This window comes from Cinclus cinclus, chromosome Z (genome assembly GCF_963662255.1).
Source record: "Cinclus cinclus chromosome Z, bCinCin1.1, whole genome shotgun sequence".
In the NCBI taxonomy this organism is placed as follows: Eukaryota; Metazoa; Chordata; class Aves; order Passeriformes; family Cinclidae; genus Cinclus; species Cinclus cinclus.
This window is the reverse complement of record NC_085084.1, coordinates 64,587,718-64,609,343: the sequence shown is the minus strand read 5'-3', so window position 1 is coordinate 64,609,343 and position 21,626 is coordinate 64,587,718. Positions and strand designations below refer to the sequence as shown.

Here is a 21,626-nt window from a genome sequence, read left to right as displayed (position 1 = left end):
GTCAGTAACAACGACCTCTAACAAAAGAAGGCACAGTGAAATAACATCACTTAAGTAGCAGAAATAATTTTGCAGGCTTAAATCAAATATCATTAACATTTTTATTCTCTTTCCTCATTCTAAGGAAGTCATATAATTTGAACTCAAGTCACAACATAAGCTTGGCAGGGGGGAAAAAAACCCATGAAGTTCTGAGAAATGCTTTTAAAAATAGCACTATGACATTGTAAAATAAGTCCTAAATACTATATTTTGTTTAAAGAGTGACACTTTGGTGATTCAGGCTGATTTGTTGGCTTTAAAGTGTGGGAGGAAAAAGTGGTTTTGGTGTCATACACCATACAAGCACACACACAAAATGTTCTTTTGTTCCTCCCCCTCCCTTCCTTACACTAAATCTAGTTCTTATCACCTTTATGCAAGAATAAAGTACTCTGCCCTCTAAATGGCCTACCTAAATCCTTCAATATGATATATCATACAGAGTTAGTTTTTAGATATATATATTTCTGCAGAGCCGAGTTAAAATTTAAGGCACTTGGCATAAGTATTAGAGTTTAACTTACAGATCAAAACACAGGACTGCAGCCACAGTGAATACTCTTCCTGAAAACTCACTAAATAGAAACCCTTACAGAGAAGTTAAATTTCTATAGGTCACAAAGGATGATAGAATTATGCATTATAATTATATAATTATGTATTATTCTGATGGCAGAAAGGCCTTTTGGATGAAACTGAGGAAGACTAAAATCTTCTTTTAGAACCAAAGCAGCCACACTGCATCTGTATGTCTCCAACAGCTGAATATTTTAATATATTTTTGATTCTTCTAATGGTCAAAACAATTGCAATTTATCCATTACACATAAACAGATGTATCAAATTTATTGAAATAAAACTGCCACATGTAACAAATAATGATTTTTCTCCAACTTGAATGCACTGTCCTACCACAAAAAAATCATATTGTGGTATAAATATTATTAAAGGAATTTTTAATCTTCAAGCAAAAAAATACATACTGAAAATAAATACCTCTCCTCTGAAAGAATGCAAGTTCACCACTACACACTTCCGCACTAAAAAACTTTATATATTCAGTCCTTGCCTGAATTAGTTTCAAGTAAAAGCATCTATAAATCACAAAGAAAAGGATATTTCAATTTGAAAGGATGTACAGTGATAATCTAGTTCAAAATAGAGAAAAAATAGAGTATAATAGAGAATAAATAGGTAAGGTACAGAAAGAATTCTAGTTAAAATTAAAGAATACTGTCACCACACAGGATGAAAATAAATAAAGAGAGAGAGAGAGGCAAAGGTGACAAAAAAGTTCTTTGGTTTTTAGCTGGTTAAGACTGGTCTTTGCAGATTACTTACCTTGTATACAAAAGTACAGCATACTTGAGGAATTACTCTGAAGATACAAATCAGGTACTAAAAATAATTTTTAATAATGGTTTAAGGTTTGGGCCCCCAAACCAGAGAGAACGATAAACAATTCTCATGTAAAACCAGAATTATTAAGTTACTAATGAAATATGTGCTTAAAAATTAGTGATTATTGGGTCAATTTTGCAAATCAAATAATATGAAACACCATCAGGGCAGTTTGAATTGACAAGGGTTGCCTGCACTAGGTCTAATATCTTCTATTTTTAATTACCATGTTGCTGGAATTTGCCATCCAAACTATGTATGAAAATAAGCATTAAAATAAAACATACTCTACTTGTTTTAGTATTTGTTCCACTTATATAAGACCTCAAGTTCATACTTAATATGCAAAACCTAAATATAAAAAGCTTATTGAGCATAAAAGCACTTTTCATACAAAGCAGTATTTTCCTATTTGTGATAGTTGAAACTGACTGTGACCAGTGTTCCAAGTATAGTTCAACAGCATTTATAACTTAAATCCACTTCTCTCTTGATGTAAAATAATAACAAAATGCAACACAGCAAAAGTACATGAAACATTCAGTACTAAATATCTACAAACAATTCCATGCCAAACTATCAAATATTAAAATACCCATCACTATTGAGAAACTAATACTTTGACGCAAGAAACCATTCTAAATTGCTTGAATTAACCGTTGCCTCTTAATAAAGTAATCAGTCTTTACTCAAAAGAAGATACATGCACATACATTTTTAAAAAATAAATTAAAAGTGTTGATTAAATGTATTAGCTTGAGGTATCACTACTACATGTGTCAACAGTGGTAAGCCTTGGCAACGCACATAAAATTTTGAGCTGTCTCCACAGTGTTCACAGAACCTCAGACCTTACAGAGCACCTAGTTCCAACACCCCCAGGAGTGGACACTTTCCACTGGACCTGATGCTCAAAGCTCCATCCAACCTAGCTTTGAACACTTTCAGGTATGAGGCTTTCACAGCTTTGCTGAGGAACATGTAGGAGTGCCTCACCACCCACAGTGACGAATTTCTTTTTAAGAACTAATCTAAATCATAGAACTATAGAATACCATGAGTTGAATGAGACCTGTAAGGATCATTGAGACCAACTCCAGGGTCTGCACAGGACTCCCCAATAATCATACCATGTGCCCAAGAGCACTTCCTGAACTATGGCAGATTTGATGCTGTGACCACTTCTCTGGGGAGCCTGTTCCAGTGCCCAACCACCCTCTGGGTGAAGAAACTTTTTCTAATATCCAATCTAAAGCTCTTTAATGTCATTTTTCAGGTCCTGTCACTAGTCACTAGAAGAAATCTGTGTCAGCCCCTCTGTTTCCCCGTGTGAGGAAGCTGTAGACCATGATGAGTGTCCCCTCAGTCCTCTCCAGACCAGCTGACCTCAGCCACCCCTCATATGGCTTTTCCTCTATATCCTTCACCATCTTGGTAGAACTCCTTTAGATTCTCTCTAACAGTTTAATATCTCTCTTATACTGCAGCACCCAGAACTGCCCCCAGCACTGGAGGTGAGGCTGCCCCAGAGCAGAGCACAGCAGGACAATCCCCTCCCTTGCCTGGCTGGTGATGCTGTCCCTGATGGCCCCAGGACACGCTTGGCCCTCCTGGCTGCCAGGTCACTCATTCCTGTACCTGCCCTCTTTCAATTTAGAGAATCACAGAACAACCAATGCTGAAAGAGATCTTCAAGATCAGCTGTTCAACCACCAACCCAGCACAACCATTGTTACCTCTAATCCCTAAGTGTCACATTGAGAACACTTCCAGAAATGGCAATTCTACTACCTCCCTGGGCAATTTATTCTAATGCTTATTCCACACCCACAGTGAAAAAAATATTGTCTAATAAAAAATATTTAATCTGAACCTCCTCAGACACAACTTGAGACCATTTCCTCTTGCCCTTTTACTTGAGATTGGTAGAAGAGATTGCCCCCCACCCCACTACAACCTCCTTTCATGTTGTTGTAGAGAGCCATGAAGTACCCCCTGAGGTTCCTCTTCTCCAAACTGAACAGCTCTAGATCCCAGCCTAATGGTGCTCCAGCTCTCTGATTTCTTTTGTAGCCCTCTGGACCTAATTCAAATGGTCTACATCCTTCTTATACTGGGGGCCCCAGAGCTGGATTCAGGACTACAGGTGGGGTCTCATGAGAGCAGAAGGGGAGAATCACCTCCTTGCCTTGCTGGCCACATTCCTTTGGATGCAGCCCAGGAAAAATATTTACTTTTTGGGCTTCAAATGCACATTGACAGGTTATGTCCACCTTCTCATCTGCTGATCCTCCAAGACCCCTTTTACAGGGTTGCTCTCAATCCATTCTCCATTCAGCCTGTATTCATGTTTGGGACTGCCCTGATCCATCTGTTGGATCTTGTACTTTGATTTGTTGATCCCATGAGGTTTGCACTGGCCCAGTTCTCAAGCCTGTCCAGATCTCTGTGGATGTCATCCCTTCCTTCCTGTGTGTTGACTGCCCCCCACAGCCTGGTGCTGTCAGTGAACTTTCTAAGGGTGCCCTTGATACCACTATCCATGCTGCCAGCAGAGAAGTTAAAATGTGCCAGTCCCACTATTTACCCCTGAGGAATGCCACTTGTCACTGAACTCCATGTGTTCATAGAACTGTTGAGACCACCCAGACAATTCCTTATCCACTGGGCAGTCCATCCATCAAATCCCCATCTCCCCAGTTTAGTGATGAGGATGCCATGTGGGACAGTATCAAATGCTTTACAGAAGTCCAGGTAGGTGACATCACTCATTCCTCCCTTATCCATCAAAACTATAACTCAGTCAGCTATAACAGAAGGCTACCAAACTGGTCTGGCACAATTTGCCCTTGGTGAAGTCTTTTTGGCTGTAACCAGTGACCTCCTTATTTCCAGTGTGCCCCAGCACAGTTTCAGGATCATCTGATCAGTGATCTTGCTGAGCACAGAGGAGAGACTGACTAGCCTGTAGTTCTTTAGATATTTTTTTCCCTTTTTTTAAAAATGGGAGTTATGTTTCCCCTTTTCAGCCACTGGGAACTTCACTGGACTGTCATGGTTTCAAAAATACGATGAACAGTGGCTTAGCCACTTTCTCCACCAGTTCCCTCGGGACAGCTGGACAGATCCCAGCAGCTCCCATGGACTCATGCACCTTCAGGTTCCTTAGATGGTCTCAAACCTGATCTTCAGCTATAGCCAGTGATTCTGCTTTCTCCCAGTTCCTGACTTTGCCTTCTGCAATTCAGGCAGCGTGGCTGGAGGACTTGCTAGTGAAGACTGAGAAAAGAAGTAATTTAGTACTTCAGCCTTCTCCATGTTCCAGGTAACCAACTCTCCTACTTCCTTCTGGAGTGGACCCACATTTTCCCTAGTCTTCCTTTTATCCTTGACATACTGAGAGAAGTTCCTCTTTTTGCCCTTGACAGCCCTCAGCAAGCTTAATTCTATCAGAGCTTTAACTTTCCTAATCTGATCCCTGCCTGCACACACAGTCACTCTGTATTCCTCCCAGGCTACTTTTCCCTGCTTCCACCTTCAGCAGAACTTATACTTTTGTGTCTGAATTTGTCTAGAAACTCCTTGCTCATCTTTGAAGGCCTCCCAGCACTTCTGCCTTTTTTGTTAGGATGCATTGCTTCTGACCTAGAGATGATGACCCTTGAATATTAATAAGGTTTCTTGGGCACCTCTTCCCTGTGCAAGTCTGTATCACACAGTACTCTACTGCTGTGTTGTCGCTTCAACAGCTCTCTGAGTGGCTGAAGTCTCCCTGAGGAGCAGTGCTTGGGAACATAAGGCTGCTCCTGTCTGTCTACAGAGGGACTCATCCACTTGGTCTCCCTGTTCAAACCCCCATTATAAATATCACCTTCCTTCCCTTTAATCCTAATCCGTAAAATCACAGTTGGCTCTCCATTGATCATCAGGCAGAACTCCATGTACTCCAACTGGTCACTGACATAGAAGGCAACACCTTCTTCTTGTCTCCTGTCTCTGTCATTCCATTCCAACACTCAGTCATAGCAGTCATCCCACAACATCTCTGCAACACTGATAAGACCATAGCCCTGCAGGCATGCGCAGGTATCCATTTTGTTTATTCTTCATGCTACATGCATTAGCACAGAGGTACTTAAAATGAGTCCTTGATGAAGGATGAAGCCAACTTACTGGCTTGAGATGGAATTCCTTTGTGCTGCTCTTCATGTGTTCTCCTGCTGACCTCTGGTCTCTCTCCAAGCTCTGGGCATCTCTTGCTGGCCCTGGGATCAAACTGGCAGGAGTGGAATGAATTGAGATTTCTTTCCTCCAGCAATTTTCACCTAAAGCCCTTTTCACCAGCTTGGCTAGCCTATGACTGAAGATGCTCTCTTACAGATGGACCCCATGAGCCCACAGGAGACCAGGTAGCATGGACTGCTACAATATAGATTTGAAATACTAGATATAGTGCATATTAATAGTTTAAATTAGGAGTACTTAGAATTTTGCAGAAGGGCATGTTCGGATGTTTAATGAATGACTAGCAAGTTAAGAATGATATTTGATTATGCAACATTAGAAGAGATATTTTTATTCACAGTGTTGATAATATTGTTATTGCTGACCTGTATTAGATTGATGAGAAGATATACCACTAGGACAGGCATAAGCCCCCCCAGAAATTGTTGTAATTGTGGAGTATATTTCCACTCAGAATACTCCCACTGCCACAATTTCACCTGCTGATAACAGGTCATTGTGGCAGCAGTAAAAGAGAACAGGAAAAAAAAGTAATGGTAGGAGGAACTGGAATATAGTATATGAAAGAATAAATCTACACAAGGCTTGCTAGACATTAAATGTGTTTACAATTACACATTTAATTCTTTACAGTTTGCCAGACCACTTCTCTTTCACAGACTGTGACAAAATAAACAGTTTGACCAGAATTTCAGTTAGTTCTGGGTTATCTCAGTCTTTGTATTCCAGCAATCATATTTTCCAGAGTTAATTTTACATAACAAACACTGTATAACATGTCTTACACTTACTTCATATGGTAATAACTGTAAAACATGTATCTCTAAAAAAGTAGAAATGCAAGTTAAGGAAATAACTGGGAATGCATATTCACAAATAATTGGGAATGCAACATAGGCAGTAATTTAATTCTGACTATACCATATGTAAACAAATGTGGCTTCTTATTTTCTCTATCAAATTATTTAGTCATTTATTAAAGTATTTGTATTTGAGCTGAAAACAAAAAAAGCTTTATTTTATATGACTGTAAAGAAAAAAAATCATCTCTTATTCAGCAAATCTGATTTCAAAATCAGCTTCAGTACCAATTAGCCCTACACATGTGTTTAGTCCAGCATGGCAATTACAAAATATTCAAGTATGGAATTTTAACTGTAGATTTTTACTTTACCTCCACCATCTAGTTCTGTCAGAATTTTAATAGCTTTTTAAGTCATATTTCATCATACATCATAAAAGTAAAACAGAACAGTTCCAACTGCAAACATGAAATACAATTTATTTCTTTACTTGAGACAATTTTGTAATATCCCCTGCTCCTGCCTATTCACACCTGGTCTCTGACTAGAATATTTCCAGACACTTCCCTTGAAGTGTCACTTCTTTGCTGTAAATTCACTGAGAACAAGCAAGCAGGGGGAAAAAAGTCACTTTAAGTAGTAGTAATAATTTTGGAAAAAAATCACTGTAAGTAGTACTAATCATTATTCACTTAATACATTGAATATACTTTAAAATTAGCTAGGAATTTTATAAAAGCCATTAATTTAATACAGAAATGTGTAACTTTTCAGAGAAAATATCATACCTCATTTTAAAAAGGTTGAGACACTCATGCACAATGCTTCATTATTCCACTGCAATATTTTTCACTAAGTTTTATGCAGCACGGAACAGACAGTGCTCATTTTAGGTTTTATTTCACTATTTGCATAATTAAAATGAAACAGCCATAAACTGAAATTGAAATCTTACCTAGATCCTTCTGAAATAATGGGCATGCTGCAACTGATCTCAAAGCATAAAGAATCATGCCCCTCATTAAAAAGATTGGCATAAATTATCCGAAACTAGAGAACAGTGAATATTAAAATTAAATAGATATATTGCCACTCAAGCAATTAATTTACAACCAGTTTTCTAATTAAAACCAAATTTTTAATGTACTCTTCTACATTACCATTCTAATAAAAGGCAGCTGTAAAGTTGAGCTAAATAGTCCAGACTTATGTTTAAAATGTGAAGAAAACATGAAATTGTAGTACAAATATATTCATGTGCAGCAAGAGACAGAATTTATGTAACAGATCAAAAACAAAATCCAAAATTGGTGAAAATCCAGGGAATAACTGGCCTAATATGTTTTTCTGGATTGTTAAGAATGAGGAAAAAAAATACTCACTGGCAAACGCATTATTCTGCCAGTCATTGTAGGTTATGAAAATAATAACATCCCTAACAGAAGGGAAAGACATAGAAGGTAAGTATTCTTAGACTACTAAGAAGATTTAAAAATGAGAAATTTTTAAACAATTGTATGTACTTTATTAAAAACAAAAACCAAAAAAGCAAGCAAAACACAACATTTCAAACTGCTAGAAAGCCCTTTGTCAGATATCTGGCCAAGCAGCAACTGAGTGTTCTAGCAGATATCCCAAACTATTACCACCAAACATTTCCTGGAAAAACTATAATTTGAATAGTTTTATGACCCTTTGTGCAACTCAGAAGGTGAATGCCTGGAGAAAAGAAGGGGGCGGGGGAAGAGCATAAAAAGTATTTTTTGCTGATTTTTTTTTTCTTTTGTCTAGTAAGCCTAGTGTACAAATGGAAGAATTTATTTATAAACTACAGAATACATTAACATACCATTACTATCAACAGCATTTGTAGTTTGGCATTTTATAGGTATATGTTGACACATTTTTAATTGCCAGAAGTTTCATTGCCACATTTAGAGGAAGACTTTAACTAGGGCAGTTATGAGCTGCAATGCTCATCCTCTGTGCTAGTAGATATTCTCAAATTTTCTAATTCAGAAAATCATCAGGTTTGCAACCAGCTCCCCTCCGTGAGCACATCTTAAGATAAATTTGTGTGATTACACCCAGAATTTCTGTCTCTCTTTCATTTGAGATCAGAGAACATTATTTTAATTCAGCCTTTTTATTCAGTACCATATATTTTAATCAATCTAACAATGACTAAAAAAATTTTTAAAGTAAAGAGCTTTCAGACTTCAAGTCAGAGCATGAAAATCTAAGCTTAACTCCATGACATTGGTCACTCTTCTGGATTTGGTGTTAAATAAAGCACATTTTGAACATATTTTGTCCATCTGGAATGGATTAGGCAAACTCTGGACATACCTTATACCTTTTCCATTTACCTTTACCTTTTTTTCACCCTCTCAGACTAAAATTTTATAAACTAAATCAGAATATGCATGTTGTAACTAACCAGCTGTACACTAAGAGTCAACTAATGGCATCAGATTAAAAACAACAGCCTTTTTATTAATTAGAAAACATTCCACTCACACCTTGTGCTTGTTAATTAGCTGCAAATAACCTGCTGGCTGACATTTGCCATGCAATAAGCAGTTTGTCAGACTCACATTCTAGCTACTTTATTGTTCCACATGAGTTCTCTCAAATCCCACAGAGTCTATTTGATTCCCTTCAGATACAAAATCTAGGAAAAAGGTTTAAAATTTACCCTAATCTACCCCTCAAAAAAAATCCAACCAACCAACCACCCAAACAAAGAAGCAAACAAACAAAAAGCACTCACAAAAAAACTTCTCAGCCAAGAGCGGACACCTGAACAATATTTCCAACCTTCTGCTAACATGAGGTGGAGGAATAAAAAAACCCCACCCACCACAGTTTATAACTGTCACAGAAAGGGGAATTACATAATGTATCAAGGGATCTTATTAATTTCCAACTACTTCCTAGTTTCTTCTATTGCCTGCTTTATCTATCAATTTCTATCACACCACATCCTACAGACTTTCACCTCACAAAAAGACAGAAAATGAGTAACAGAGAATTCTTCACTGAAATCTGTGAATAGGTTTCCCTCCACCACAGAATGCATAGAGCTTGCAATCTTGGAACATGGCTCTAGACCTAGAATTATCTAAAGTGAATTGTCTACACACAGATCATCTATTGCTGTAATGGCTCACAGTTGTGCTACATCTCAGTCACAATTTCTTTTATCAATCTTAGGGTCATCATGCCTTAGCAGGGATAGCAAAGACCCCAGCACATTTTTGACACAGAAGTAAAAATATAGAAGCTATTACAATGGTGCCATATCCAGCAACATGACTGATTCAAGTGGTCAACAGCAGGTCTCTAACAAGGAGTGTAAGGAATACATCCTGTATAGAAACCCTGGAATAAATATTCCTATGTGAAGCACTATACCTCTAAGACCCCTTCAATTCCCTGAAAACAAAGATGAGCAGGAATTTAGTGCTATTATTTGGAAAGCTGGCTCCTTACATTTAATACATCTGCAGAGACGGACACACATGCCTCTTGGCTTTTCAAACCTCTCCCTCAATCTTACACATGTAGTCACAAGAAAACTAAGTCAATGGACACTGTTATGATTTTTGTACAAAAATCAAAAAAGGAAGCACAGTCTCCTGTCAGGGGCCTAAATTCATCTCAAGGAACTCCAGTATAAGAAGCTAAAAGACTACACAAAAACAAGGGTGAAGACTGCTTAAAGGACTTCAGAGTCAAGGAAATAAGAAAGAAGACACAGAATTACTGCTTGAAATTCGAGCTCTTCTTACTAACAGAGGAACTAGCCACAGGACGAGGATCTCAAACACGGCTGCATGAGAACAGAAATGCTTTGGATCTATAGATTTACTGGACAAAGATAGGAAATTGTGCTCACAGAGCTGCATAAGAGTGCCTTGTATGAAAGAGGAATCTTGCAACAACTTAAGCCCAGAAGAAAAGTTTAAAATGCCTCAGAAAAGAAGCATAATAATCTTGGACCTGCAGGAGTAAAGGAATGTGCAGAGTCCAGGCTGGTTGGCCTCACTTCACTACCAAATGCCTTAACTAGTACAGAACCTGATGGGGGAATGTTACTTGCTATTACAGAATACTAATAAATTACTAACCTATAGGCAACTGACATGCAAAAGGGCAAGAGGATCCATTAAGCAGATTACCTTTTAGGACTATTACCTGAACAATACAACTACAAAATCATCCCTGTCAGCCTAAAAACTCTTCATGTTATTAAAAAAAATTAAAGGCATGATTGTGGTCAGCTCTGCACAGGTATGCAAAATGAAACAAGAAACGTTTTGTTCCTCTTGAGTATCTACAGCAATGTCAGAAGCACTTCTGTTCTAAGATTATGTACCACAAGAATTACAGGAGTTTAGAATTGCTGCTATTTAAATATACTTTCTGTGCCCTAAGAAAAACTGGCAGCACTGGCCTGCACATTGGATGCATCTCACAGATAAATGAAAGTGTCCCTTACCCATAAGGGCACATGAATGGGAAAACAATCGACTGAAGCATTGTGAAATTCATCTTACGCATATACAAGTATAAACCAGTTCTGTAAAATTCTCTCCTTGAAAGACTCGAAAAATCCACTGAGAAACAATGCTAAAGCCTCCCATATGCTCCTCAGGAGTGTTGCTAGAGAAATGCTGCATACTAATACTGGTGTTAATGTTAATAGCAGCCATATCACACTGATTAACAATACAACTACTTAATTAGTTACATGTACAGTGTAACAGCAAAAAAAACAAACAAGTGCCTATTAAGAGAGAGCTCATCCGTTGTCTCACAATATTAAATATATATAAAACCACTTAAGACCCAGACAAATAGAAAATAACATACCATCTGCTGTACTGAGCATTTTTACTCTCATCAGTGCAACCTGCACATCGAGGTGCATTTTTTGGGAAGTTTACAACAATCACATCTCAAAGACCAGATTCTATCCCTTTAGAGATACACACCTCAACTTCCGCCTAAAACCTTCCTTTCTATGGCCTGTCTGGTATGCCTTTTTACTTGATCTACTAACACACCAGGAGGCAAAATAATCTTCCATCTCAGCAGCAAAACACTATTTGCTGCGATGTTTAGGGAGTCAGCCTTTGGACAAACAACTATTTAGTACCTGGACAAATCAAACTAACCCTCTTAAGCTATAAAGAAATGTAGCACTAGAGAACACTTCATGTGTAAAGGAAAAACAAAAGACATTTTAAAAAAATTTTCACCTTCTCAATCCTGATACAAAGTGTAACCTAGAATCCAAGCTCCTGGCCCTTACAATTCTGTGCAGGTGCACAGGAAAAGGAACAGTTCTGCTCGTAATGTACAGTTAACAAAGGTGGTTTTAAGCCCACTTCACGGTATTTAAGATCAAGAGAAGGAAACAACTGATTTAAATGGAAGGGGAGCTTGGTTCAAAAATACAAGTAAAAAATAAAGTAATAACTGTACACTGTAGCTCTTAAGTTTTGTGGGTTTGTAATCTATGGAGACCCTATTTCTTAAAAGAGTTTCTGAAGAGTCAAAAAAAAAAAAGGAAGCAGCCTACCAAGGAAGGTTAAAAAAAAAATCACCAAGTAAGAACAAACTTCAAAAAAGCAAATTGATACCTGTACATTGGGGGGGATGTATAAGCCTCAAAATTTACACTGGCTTTTAAAATTAATTATCTGACAATCTGACATTGTGCTAAAAAGCACGATTATCACATGATGCAAGAATACAGGAACCAAATGCAAGAGCTTTTTATTAATCAAAGGATTTGAGATTAGACACCCATACAAGTTTTTCTCCTATTTTTATTATTTCATAGTACAAAATAATTTTAAGGATTCACTAGGTTTATCTAAAATTTTCACGAAAAAAGGAGACATTGTCTTAACAGCATCACACCAATAATCAACCTCATAGTTCAAGTCTGTCTGCTTAGTATTTAACATTCACTTGCCTCCAAGAACCCAATTCAGACAATTTCAAGATAAAACATTGAAGTCTGAGACTTAAATATATTATCTTACAGGAAGAAAAATGTAGGTGATAACACAATAAAAGGTCTTACTTAGACCAGTCCCTGGCCTGTGTATTTTTAATTAGCAAACAGAAGTTTTCTGCAATTCCCTACCCACTCAGCAGACTGCAGGGTGGCTGCAGGACCACAACCAGATAGCCCATACACCAGGCACACCGAACACAGGCAGGCTCTTGTCCAAAAACTGGTGGCTTAGTAGGCATAGCAACGCCTCCATGGGACTTAAGAGATCAGTTTGACTTACCTCCATCCCCCTAGGCTACCTGACTTTAGCATACAGCTTAGGATCAGTTTAGGACACAAATCTGTCTGCATTGGTCAAGTAGACACCCCTAGAGAATGTTCAGCCTTCACACTGGTTTTCCCGGGTCAGACCATGCTATCTTTGAAAGCAATAGAAGGGATAGTAAAGAAAAGCTAAAGTGCTGCCTTCATTTACATGGTTGAAGATAATGATTCATTTTCTTAAAGCCTTTCCTCGACATTTCAGACAAAGGCTGTTGTAGTTGCAAACTTAAATGCTTAGCTAGGACTTGGTAATATTTTCAAACACATCAAGTTACTGAAAAAATCTGGCTTTAATCAACACAAAACTATTCATAATGCTGAAATGAAATTTTCCCATTTTCCATAAAATAGAAGTATAGTCAATGAGCAAAAATTGATTCCAGTGTCAAAGTCAATAAAAATGTAATTACTCTGTACAAAGCAGAGCAGCATCAGTAGGAGAGATTCAGGAAACTGCTTTCAAAATATTATTGGAGTGGCTAAAAAGTATCCTAATGTTTGGTAGTATAGGCTCAAATTCCTTTGTATAGATGCAACTATAAAAGACCTCTCCAGTACATTATGAGTTTAAAGAACCATAGCTTTATCCTTCTCTTCCACATATAATGACTTAAACCTTGCTCATGAAGTGTCATGATAGACAACAGAATGAAAATAAGTATATCAACATTTCAGTAATTCATTTAAAATTATTAAAGTTAGTGGATTTACATGTTTATATGAATATAATTTTGTCTTTATTCATTCCAACCCAAAAAAGAACTACCTATTCTTCACATAAGCTGATTCATTTTATTAGTAATAGCCAGGATAGCTAGCAGTTTCAGTATAAGCTTGATTTATCTACTCAAATTGGTTAGTACATCCCTTCTGATTATTTTAAGAAGTTACAATTATTATATAAAAATATTAATAGCATTTTGTTGTGAAAGCATATATAACTGAACTTTATAAAGGCAGGCATTACTAGCCTACAGACACAACACAGAGGCACTTTGTTGATTTAAAATACAGGTATATTTTTAGAGGTGTAAACTTCTTAAAGAAAACTAGGAAGGAATAAAATTCTTACATCCCTTTTAAAAGACAGCATACACATGCTACATACTTAGATAATTATAGTCCCCATAATGAAGATTTTAAAAAATGTCCCCAGTATTTATTGGTTTTTGATGAAAAAATGTAATTTTGTATAGGTATTACTTATGTTCTTCAAAACTTGCTCCTTTTACAGTTAGAGGCCTGCAAGTTAACACTGGCTTAAGCTTTTGTCTGGAAACACAGAACTACTCAGAACTACACTGGCAACATCCCACTGGAACATCCTACCACATCAGGGAAGCCAATAGAGAATATACAGTAGCACAACACTTTAAAGCACAGCTGTGAAAGAAAATAACTGTGATTTGTAGTTCCAGAAGAACACCAACAAAGTGTCAGATTACTCAGCTGTAGCAGTAAAAATATAGAGTTGCTAATACAATTTAAATATATTGAGGAGCTTCAACTGAGGCAATGATAGCACCCATGGATTACACTTTTTCACTTCACAGTAAATGCTTCATGTGTAGCAGAGCTCTAAACACATATTCTGCTTCAGAAATCCTAGTGAAGGAATTACTTATATGCACAAAACTGATCATAAACAAAAGGTTTTGTGAAAAATTAAGACCTTAGAATGCAACTATTTTACTTTTCATTTAATTCAGTTTATTTGTATTAGAGTTTTTTTTACACTTCTTGAAATCTAAAAGCTTTCTGAGTTACACTAGCATTTTATCACTGATTTTTACTATGTAGTATTTAAGATCATACATAACAATTTTATCTCAAATATGAATACAAAATACATGCAAGTGATTCACTAGCCTCTATTTTCTCTCAAACTAAAAAGATTTGTTCATTATGCAAAACAAAACCAAGAAAAAACACCACCTCTCTCAGGAAAAAAAAAGTAACTTCCACAAAATTTATGCAAAATAAAACAAAAGATGCATTATTTTAATCACTAATTCAATTTTTCTGTAGTGACTTAATTATTCCAAAATAGGTTACATACAAAGCAGTACAGAATTTGTCCTGGAAAGCAGAAATCATAATAAAAAGATGCTAATGCAAATTAGAGCTGCTGCACCTGCTGCTACTGGAGAAAAAAAAAGTGTCCTTAAACAACAACAGTTAGACTTATGACTTATCTCCTGTTAAAGTACAGTTGCATATCCCCAACTGCAAGGGAACAGACATGAATGCCTTTCTAAGGATCACAAGATTACAGCACAGGTTATGTTGAATTTATCACAGTAACAGTGCCATAGAAGCAAACAAATGGGCACATATGCAGGCTTTGAAACCACTGATTAAAATTGTCAGTTCTCATCTTAATCATAATAAATCAAACCAGCTACAAAGCAGAGTCTCATATTGCTGTAACCTGCAAGAACCTGTTTTCAGAGAAATACTATTACAGTAGTTGAAGTTCTGGCTTGAAATTCTTACAAAAACAGTTTACATGGTTAACAAAATCTTTTTCATTCTGTTTTGTTCTCTGTGATCTTATGAATTCTGTGCTATTATTAAAGTATAAAATGTTCAATAGGATCCATCTTTTCTACTGTAATACTTGGTATTGGCAATTATGAATTGAATATAACAGCAGAAGCAAGTGATTTGCAGAGCTTACTTTTCCAAATTCCTAATCTAAATTTTAATAATTTGATATATTTAAGACAAGCCATCTATTAAGTTTCCTCCTTTTAAGGTTACCTACTAAATATATTACTTTGCAACGAGCCTCTAGACATATATATGCTAAGAACAAGAAAGCTGCAAGAAATAAAATAAACACAATACTTATAATGACCATACCTAGTAATAAGAACCGCATTATCATGGTGGGCAATCCCATTTTCTGGAATGGTGTTTCCATCACTTTGGTGGGAGAGAATGGATTTCTGCCACTTACAGAAGCTATCGAGGGACTTGTCTGCATGGTGGTTTATCTCCAAGTTTGGCTGCAATACAACATGCATACCAGAAATGTTCCAAACAAATTACTAAGGTCAGTTGTTAAGCCTTTTGAAAACTAAAATGGGACTATAATTAAAAGCAGTGGTTTCTAGGAATAAAATCTTCTTGCCAAATTTTATTTCTGTAAAATCTGACCCCAAGTTCAGCTGTGTATTACTGAACCAACAGCTCCAACTTTAATAATAATTTTGTCAACACAGAAAAAAAATCAAAATACGGATCTAAAAATAAAACTGACATCCCCGAAGGTGTAATAATAGTCACCTGAAGTAAGAACACGTATCTTTGAGATGATACATGAGGAATATTCCTTTGAACTGCTTCATCTTGATTAAAGTAGTGAAAAATTACATGATAGGTTTTGTACTCAGAGGCAGCTACCTCAAGCTATAATTAAATAACTCTATATTATACAATAATGTAATTTGTATTTCACAGGTATAAAACAGCTCTTACCTGATCTTCAGTGAGGACAATCAAACGTGTCACTATAATATTCACAACGTTTCCTAGACTGGAATCACGATAAAGTTTGGCAACCTGACCTCCAGAAAACAAGAAAAGGCACAAAGTCAGACAAGAAACACTACTTGCTTCCCAAATGGCTAAAAATTAACCCAATTTCCTCATGTAGTTCAACAATGATAATCCATATCATTGTCACCTAAATACAATTTACTTTATGACCAAAAAATAACCATGCAGTAAAAAAACCCCATTTGACTCACACTTTCCAACTGCAACTTTTTATACCTTGTTTCATAATTTATTCAGCATAATGAGCATTTAGAGTGTCGATGTAAGCACAATAGAACTAATTTGAATGTAACTATTTGAATTCAAAATTAAAGACAACAAATTAAAAGTGATCACAGCATACTTCTTGACAGAAAATGTACAGCGTTTTTCCCAAAGTGCCAAGATTTTCACTATTTAAATTACTCAATTCTGCAAGCTAGTAGGTATATTATAGCATAATTCATTGCAATAAATAAGCACTTGACAGGTCGATTATCATTTCAGTACACACTTATTGAGCACAGAGAAGGATGAAACTTACAATATTCATCACACTCAAAATGTAGTGTTCAATGTCTTTGCGACCATGGTATCCCACCATCATTTTGTCTGCTACTACCAGCGTTTCCACAAACCGTTCAAGGCTTACAGATCTCTTCTGTCGACTATGACTACTTAGTGTCTCATTGACTGGAAGTGAAGCTGGAAAAGCAGATGCATCATTCATCCACCATGGTTTGCCGCTTCTTGTGAGGTCTTCTAGGAACCAAAACAATTAAATACTTGAGAGGGAGTCACTAGTAAAACTCATTCAAATGCAGCTGATATATGCTGAGATTGCCATCTTCAAGTTTCTAACGAAGAAGTCTTTCTTGAGGCAAAGAAAAATTAAATTTACTTTCTAAATTATTTTGAAATAAATTGTATAATGGAAAGTCAGCTTTGGGCTCCAATAATATCAATTATCCTTAAATTTGAATTGGGATGATAAAAGAACAAACTTCTCTTAATTAATCTAATTTTGAATATTTATGTTACTATTGAAGATTAGTTATAATTAACCACAAGAACACATCAGAATTTTAGGAATAAGAACATGACAGCTGTAACATCTGGGAAAAAAAAAATACTGGAAACCAAAAATTCAAAATTAATGTAAGAGTTATCAAAATTTACTACAGAATTAAAAATGCTCATAAAACACTAAAAAGCTTTTTCCATCCTACAAAAGTCTGTAATTTTTAGGCAATTAGGCTTGCATGTGTAAAATGAACCCATTTTCTCTTCAAAAAGTTATCAAATTATATTTCATCTAACTTGTGAATTAACTGTAATAGAACATTTTAAATGGTCTGAAATAGGATAATTGCCGTAGTTACTTCAACACAAATTTCAGTTCAAATATGTTGATTCTTGTTTTTCTATCAGGTAAAAATATCGAAAAATATTTCTCGTGCGCAAGAGATAAATTATTAAAAATCCAAAGAGCTGCAATTATTGGCAAAACAAACATTACAAGATTATGTTGAATTCCAATTCCTGTCCTCAGGCCGAAATCGAATTCATCCTTCTCTACAAAGGAAGGAAAGGATGTATTCAATTTTGGGGCTTTTTTAGTGTGTATCACATACCCTTTTTCCACAAGAGCCAACGCAGATCTCAAGCTAAAGTTTAGTAAAGTATATTGTTCCTCTGGTTTTATCTAAGTAGCATTTCAAAATATCTGACTTATACTTGGTATTTACAGATGAGCACAAGAAGGTTAATAGATACTTTTATAGCTGCCTGAACAGGACAGCTCAAGTGAGCAATCTCTGACATGCATCATTACTTCTATTAAAATGAGGTCAGCTAAGTAAGACACAACCAGTATTTCCCATAAAAAACCCCAATACTTTATGCAAGTCAGCTAAGCACACTGATTTCAAAGAGAAAAACTACACCACAAAGAATGTATGTAGGTCAAAACCAGGAATACAAACCTTCAGCAGTCCCACTATTGCAGTGTTTCATAATTTTTGAGGCTACAGTATTGGCTCTAAAAGGTACATATTTTAGAAAAGTCAAAAAATTTAAATAAACGTGGTAGTTATAAAAACACCAGTATCAAAATTGTCCTTATTCTGCAGTAGATTCTAAAAAGCCCTGTACAGAGTGTTAAAGCCTAGTTTGGATCCTATAATGACTACTAAGCTTTCTCCTGTTTTTCACCTCTACTGGAGAAAATTCAAAGTTGCTTGAATTGTTCAAAGATTTTCATCTCACTTAAACAGTGTCTTAGGAATGTCTGGAATTTTATCTGACAGCTAATGTACTAAATTTTCTAAAAATTTATTCTTTTTTCAAATAACATATGGTGATGGTTTCTGTTGCTTTTGGAGTGCTAGAAAGGCAGTACTGCTTCCACATGAATTCATTAATTCACTCAAAATGCATATTATTCTAAACATTTAAAAACTTCTGATTTCAAGCATAAAACTTTCAGAGGAAAAAATATTATTCTGGAATAATTTTCATACTATCTTTCAAACAAAGGTCTCAGAAGACTCCACAAGAACAAACATTTCTCATTTTCTAATCAGATGAGAAGCTTAGGCTTCAGCTAATCTCAAAGTACTGAGAAAGTTGCAAAAAGTCCTTTTATTCCAGGATGTATCAATGCTTATGCTGCCTTTCTCTAAAAAAAAAAAAAAACAAAAAAAACTCACTAAATAATGGTGACTAAATTATTTAAATGCTACAATATATCAATAAATAAAGACCAACGATTTATTTAACAAATCACTCTTTCACCATATTCATAAGTTAAAAAAAAAAATAAATTCCATTAACATTGAACACAGTTATAAGGGAGAAAAAAAAGGCAAAAAAAAAAAAAAGGAAAAATAAAGAAAAAAAACCAAACCCACACACTGAAAAACACTATAATTGACCCCAAAATAATCATTGCAAAAGTGTGAAATTGATTTTGGGTGGTGGTCAAGGTAGAGAGAAGGAAGCAGAAATAGAAAAATATCTCAAAATTAAATAGCAAATTTAATTTACAATGTTCTTATGTTATATGGTGATGATATTTTGAAGCAAAACATTATGCTGTTATTTTCTAAATATTTTAGCACCATTATTTCATGCATCTAGCAGCTTTTATTCCATTTTAGAATATACCAACTGTAAAGTCTGACACGAGTGGAATCATTACATAAATAAAAAAGTAGAGCTATTCAGAAATAATCTGCCATTCTGCAGCTTTCATATGTCAATTTTTGTTGTTTCTCAATCCTATCCAAATATAGCATTTTGCAAGATAATCCAGTGGTCTCAAATCCCATTGAAGCAATTGGAATTTGGCAGTGGAAAACTTCTTATCAAGGCCTTAGTGATTTCAGCTGTATTTAATAAAACATAATTAATTGGTGACAATACATACATGAAACACAAATTCAACATTTTATATTTTGAATGTTTTAGGTTAAAATGCTTAAAATTGAATTTAAATAAGAGAAATCTATCCTGTGCTCTCATCTAATTCTCCTCTTGTATTAGCTACCATAATTCAACCATTTATGAAGTAGCCCAATCATCTTGATCAATTCTGATCATGCTTTCACCAAATTCTGTACTCTGCTTTGCATTCTACTGTAATTTTTCTCAGAAAGGTCAGAAACTACTCTCCTCTTGTCTCTGTCAACACTTCAAAATACTGACCATTTCCCTGATGGAAAACAGGTACAAAATAAACTAGGTTACAGTAGGGGAAACTTGACAAACAATGAATAGTGGCACAGTTACTCAAGCAGATTCCTCCCTCACATAATACAAGGAAAACTGTTCTGAAGGTATAGTTAAAATCAGTCTCCAGACAAAATAAATCATACACTGCCAAAAGGTAGTTACAGCTTTGTTACATTTGCATTTTAAAACACAAAATTGGATTGTTCAAAACTTCTAAAACTAGTCAAATTTCCTAAACATCACTGAATACCTGGCTTTAATCCTTTTTACATTTTAGCTATTTTTCCAAGTATTTCAGGATGTGTTGTATGCCATTTCCCTTTAAGATAAATCTGCAACAGTGCTCAGAAAATGAGTTTAAAAGGCATTAGTACCCCTGAGGATAAAACAGAATGTCATCTGGAAAACCAAGACCTGGCAGTCTTGGCAGAGAGTAAATTTTTTTAGACATTTTAATGGAGTGGAAATAGTATACAGAACAACAGGAAAAGGAGAAACTGAGATGAATAAGCATCATAATAATCTCAAGGTTGTAAAAAGCAGTGCTTTAGTACATCAATACTTAAGAACTTTGGGCCATGAAGGTTCAGGGAGTGCACAGGAGCTTCCAAAACAAATGCACCATCAATTATACAAAGTAATAAAAGCTAAATATTATACCATGTTTTACAAAAAAAATGCATGCAAGATGTATAGCTCTAATCAACCAGTGATCCATGTGACAGATGCCACCAGAATAACTGAACACAACCTGACAAAAGCAGATACCTCTGCCTCATGGCTTGGAGGAGAACAGCTTCTAAACATTACTCTAAAAGACAAGATCCAACAGAGGCCACTACCCTTTCTTTTTGTAGCAATATAATAATGGTAAAAATTGCATGTTCCTACATTTCAAAACCTTCCACTTATTTCAAGAGGCTTAAGTGACAGCTCTCCCAGCAAAATGAACCTAGTACCCTTATTTTACAATCAGTTAGCAGGCAGTAACATTTAAGAGACTTGTTTTACAATACTAAAAGTACATCTATTGAATAATGCTCTCAGACTAAAACAGAAGTTACATACATGAAGTCTTTTTTCATAGTAATTCCATAAACAAAATTAACTGAAACACTCAAGAAAAAGCTATCTCCTGAGAATGGAATCTTGTAGACAATCTGTACTGCAAGCTTAGACACCTGGTGCCACTAAACCTTATAAACTCCAAAAGAAGCTAAAATAAATTACACCAATGAACAGTGATATTTTATTTTAAGATTAGTTATTGTCTGTCTGCCCCATGCACTGAATCTCATGGAATCCAACTGCCTAGGACTGAACTTTTAAGAATAAGCTAAGACTGAAATATAAACAATTAACAAGGTTAGAACATTTTTCTAACATGTTAAAAAATTATTTTTGTGCTGTTAAAGAAATTGTCAGATTTACTCCACACTATCTTCAAGTTAGTTTTCAAGTAATCAAGGGTTATGTCAGAGCACTTGAAATGTGTATCT

The 21,626-nt window shown here is 35.6% G+C and overlaps 1 protein-coding gene across 2 annotated transcripts in view; it reads right to left on the bottom strand.

Annotated features, from left to right (window-relative positions):
- Positions 1-21,626, bottom strand: part of ADAMTS6 (ADAM metallopeptidase with thrombospondin type 1 motif 6) — a 132,842-nt gene that overhangs the window by 101,897 nt on the left and 9,319 nt on the right. Inside the window, exons 4-6 of one of the 2 annotated variants that reach the window (XM_062512964.1) lie at positions 16,937-17,154; positions 16,333-16,416; positions 15,715-15,860 (exon numbers count right to left, since the gene is read on the bottom strand). In XM_062512964.1, the coding sequence (XP_062368948.1) occupies positions 15,715-15,860; positions 16,333-16,416; positions 16,937-17,154 (448 nt within the window). The remainder of the gene's footprint in view (positions 1-15,714; positions 15,861-16,332; positions 16,417-16,936; positions 17,155-21,626) is intronic. The other variant, XM_062512965.1, reaches the window with a different exon arrangement.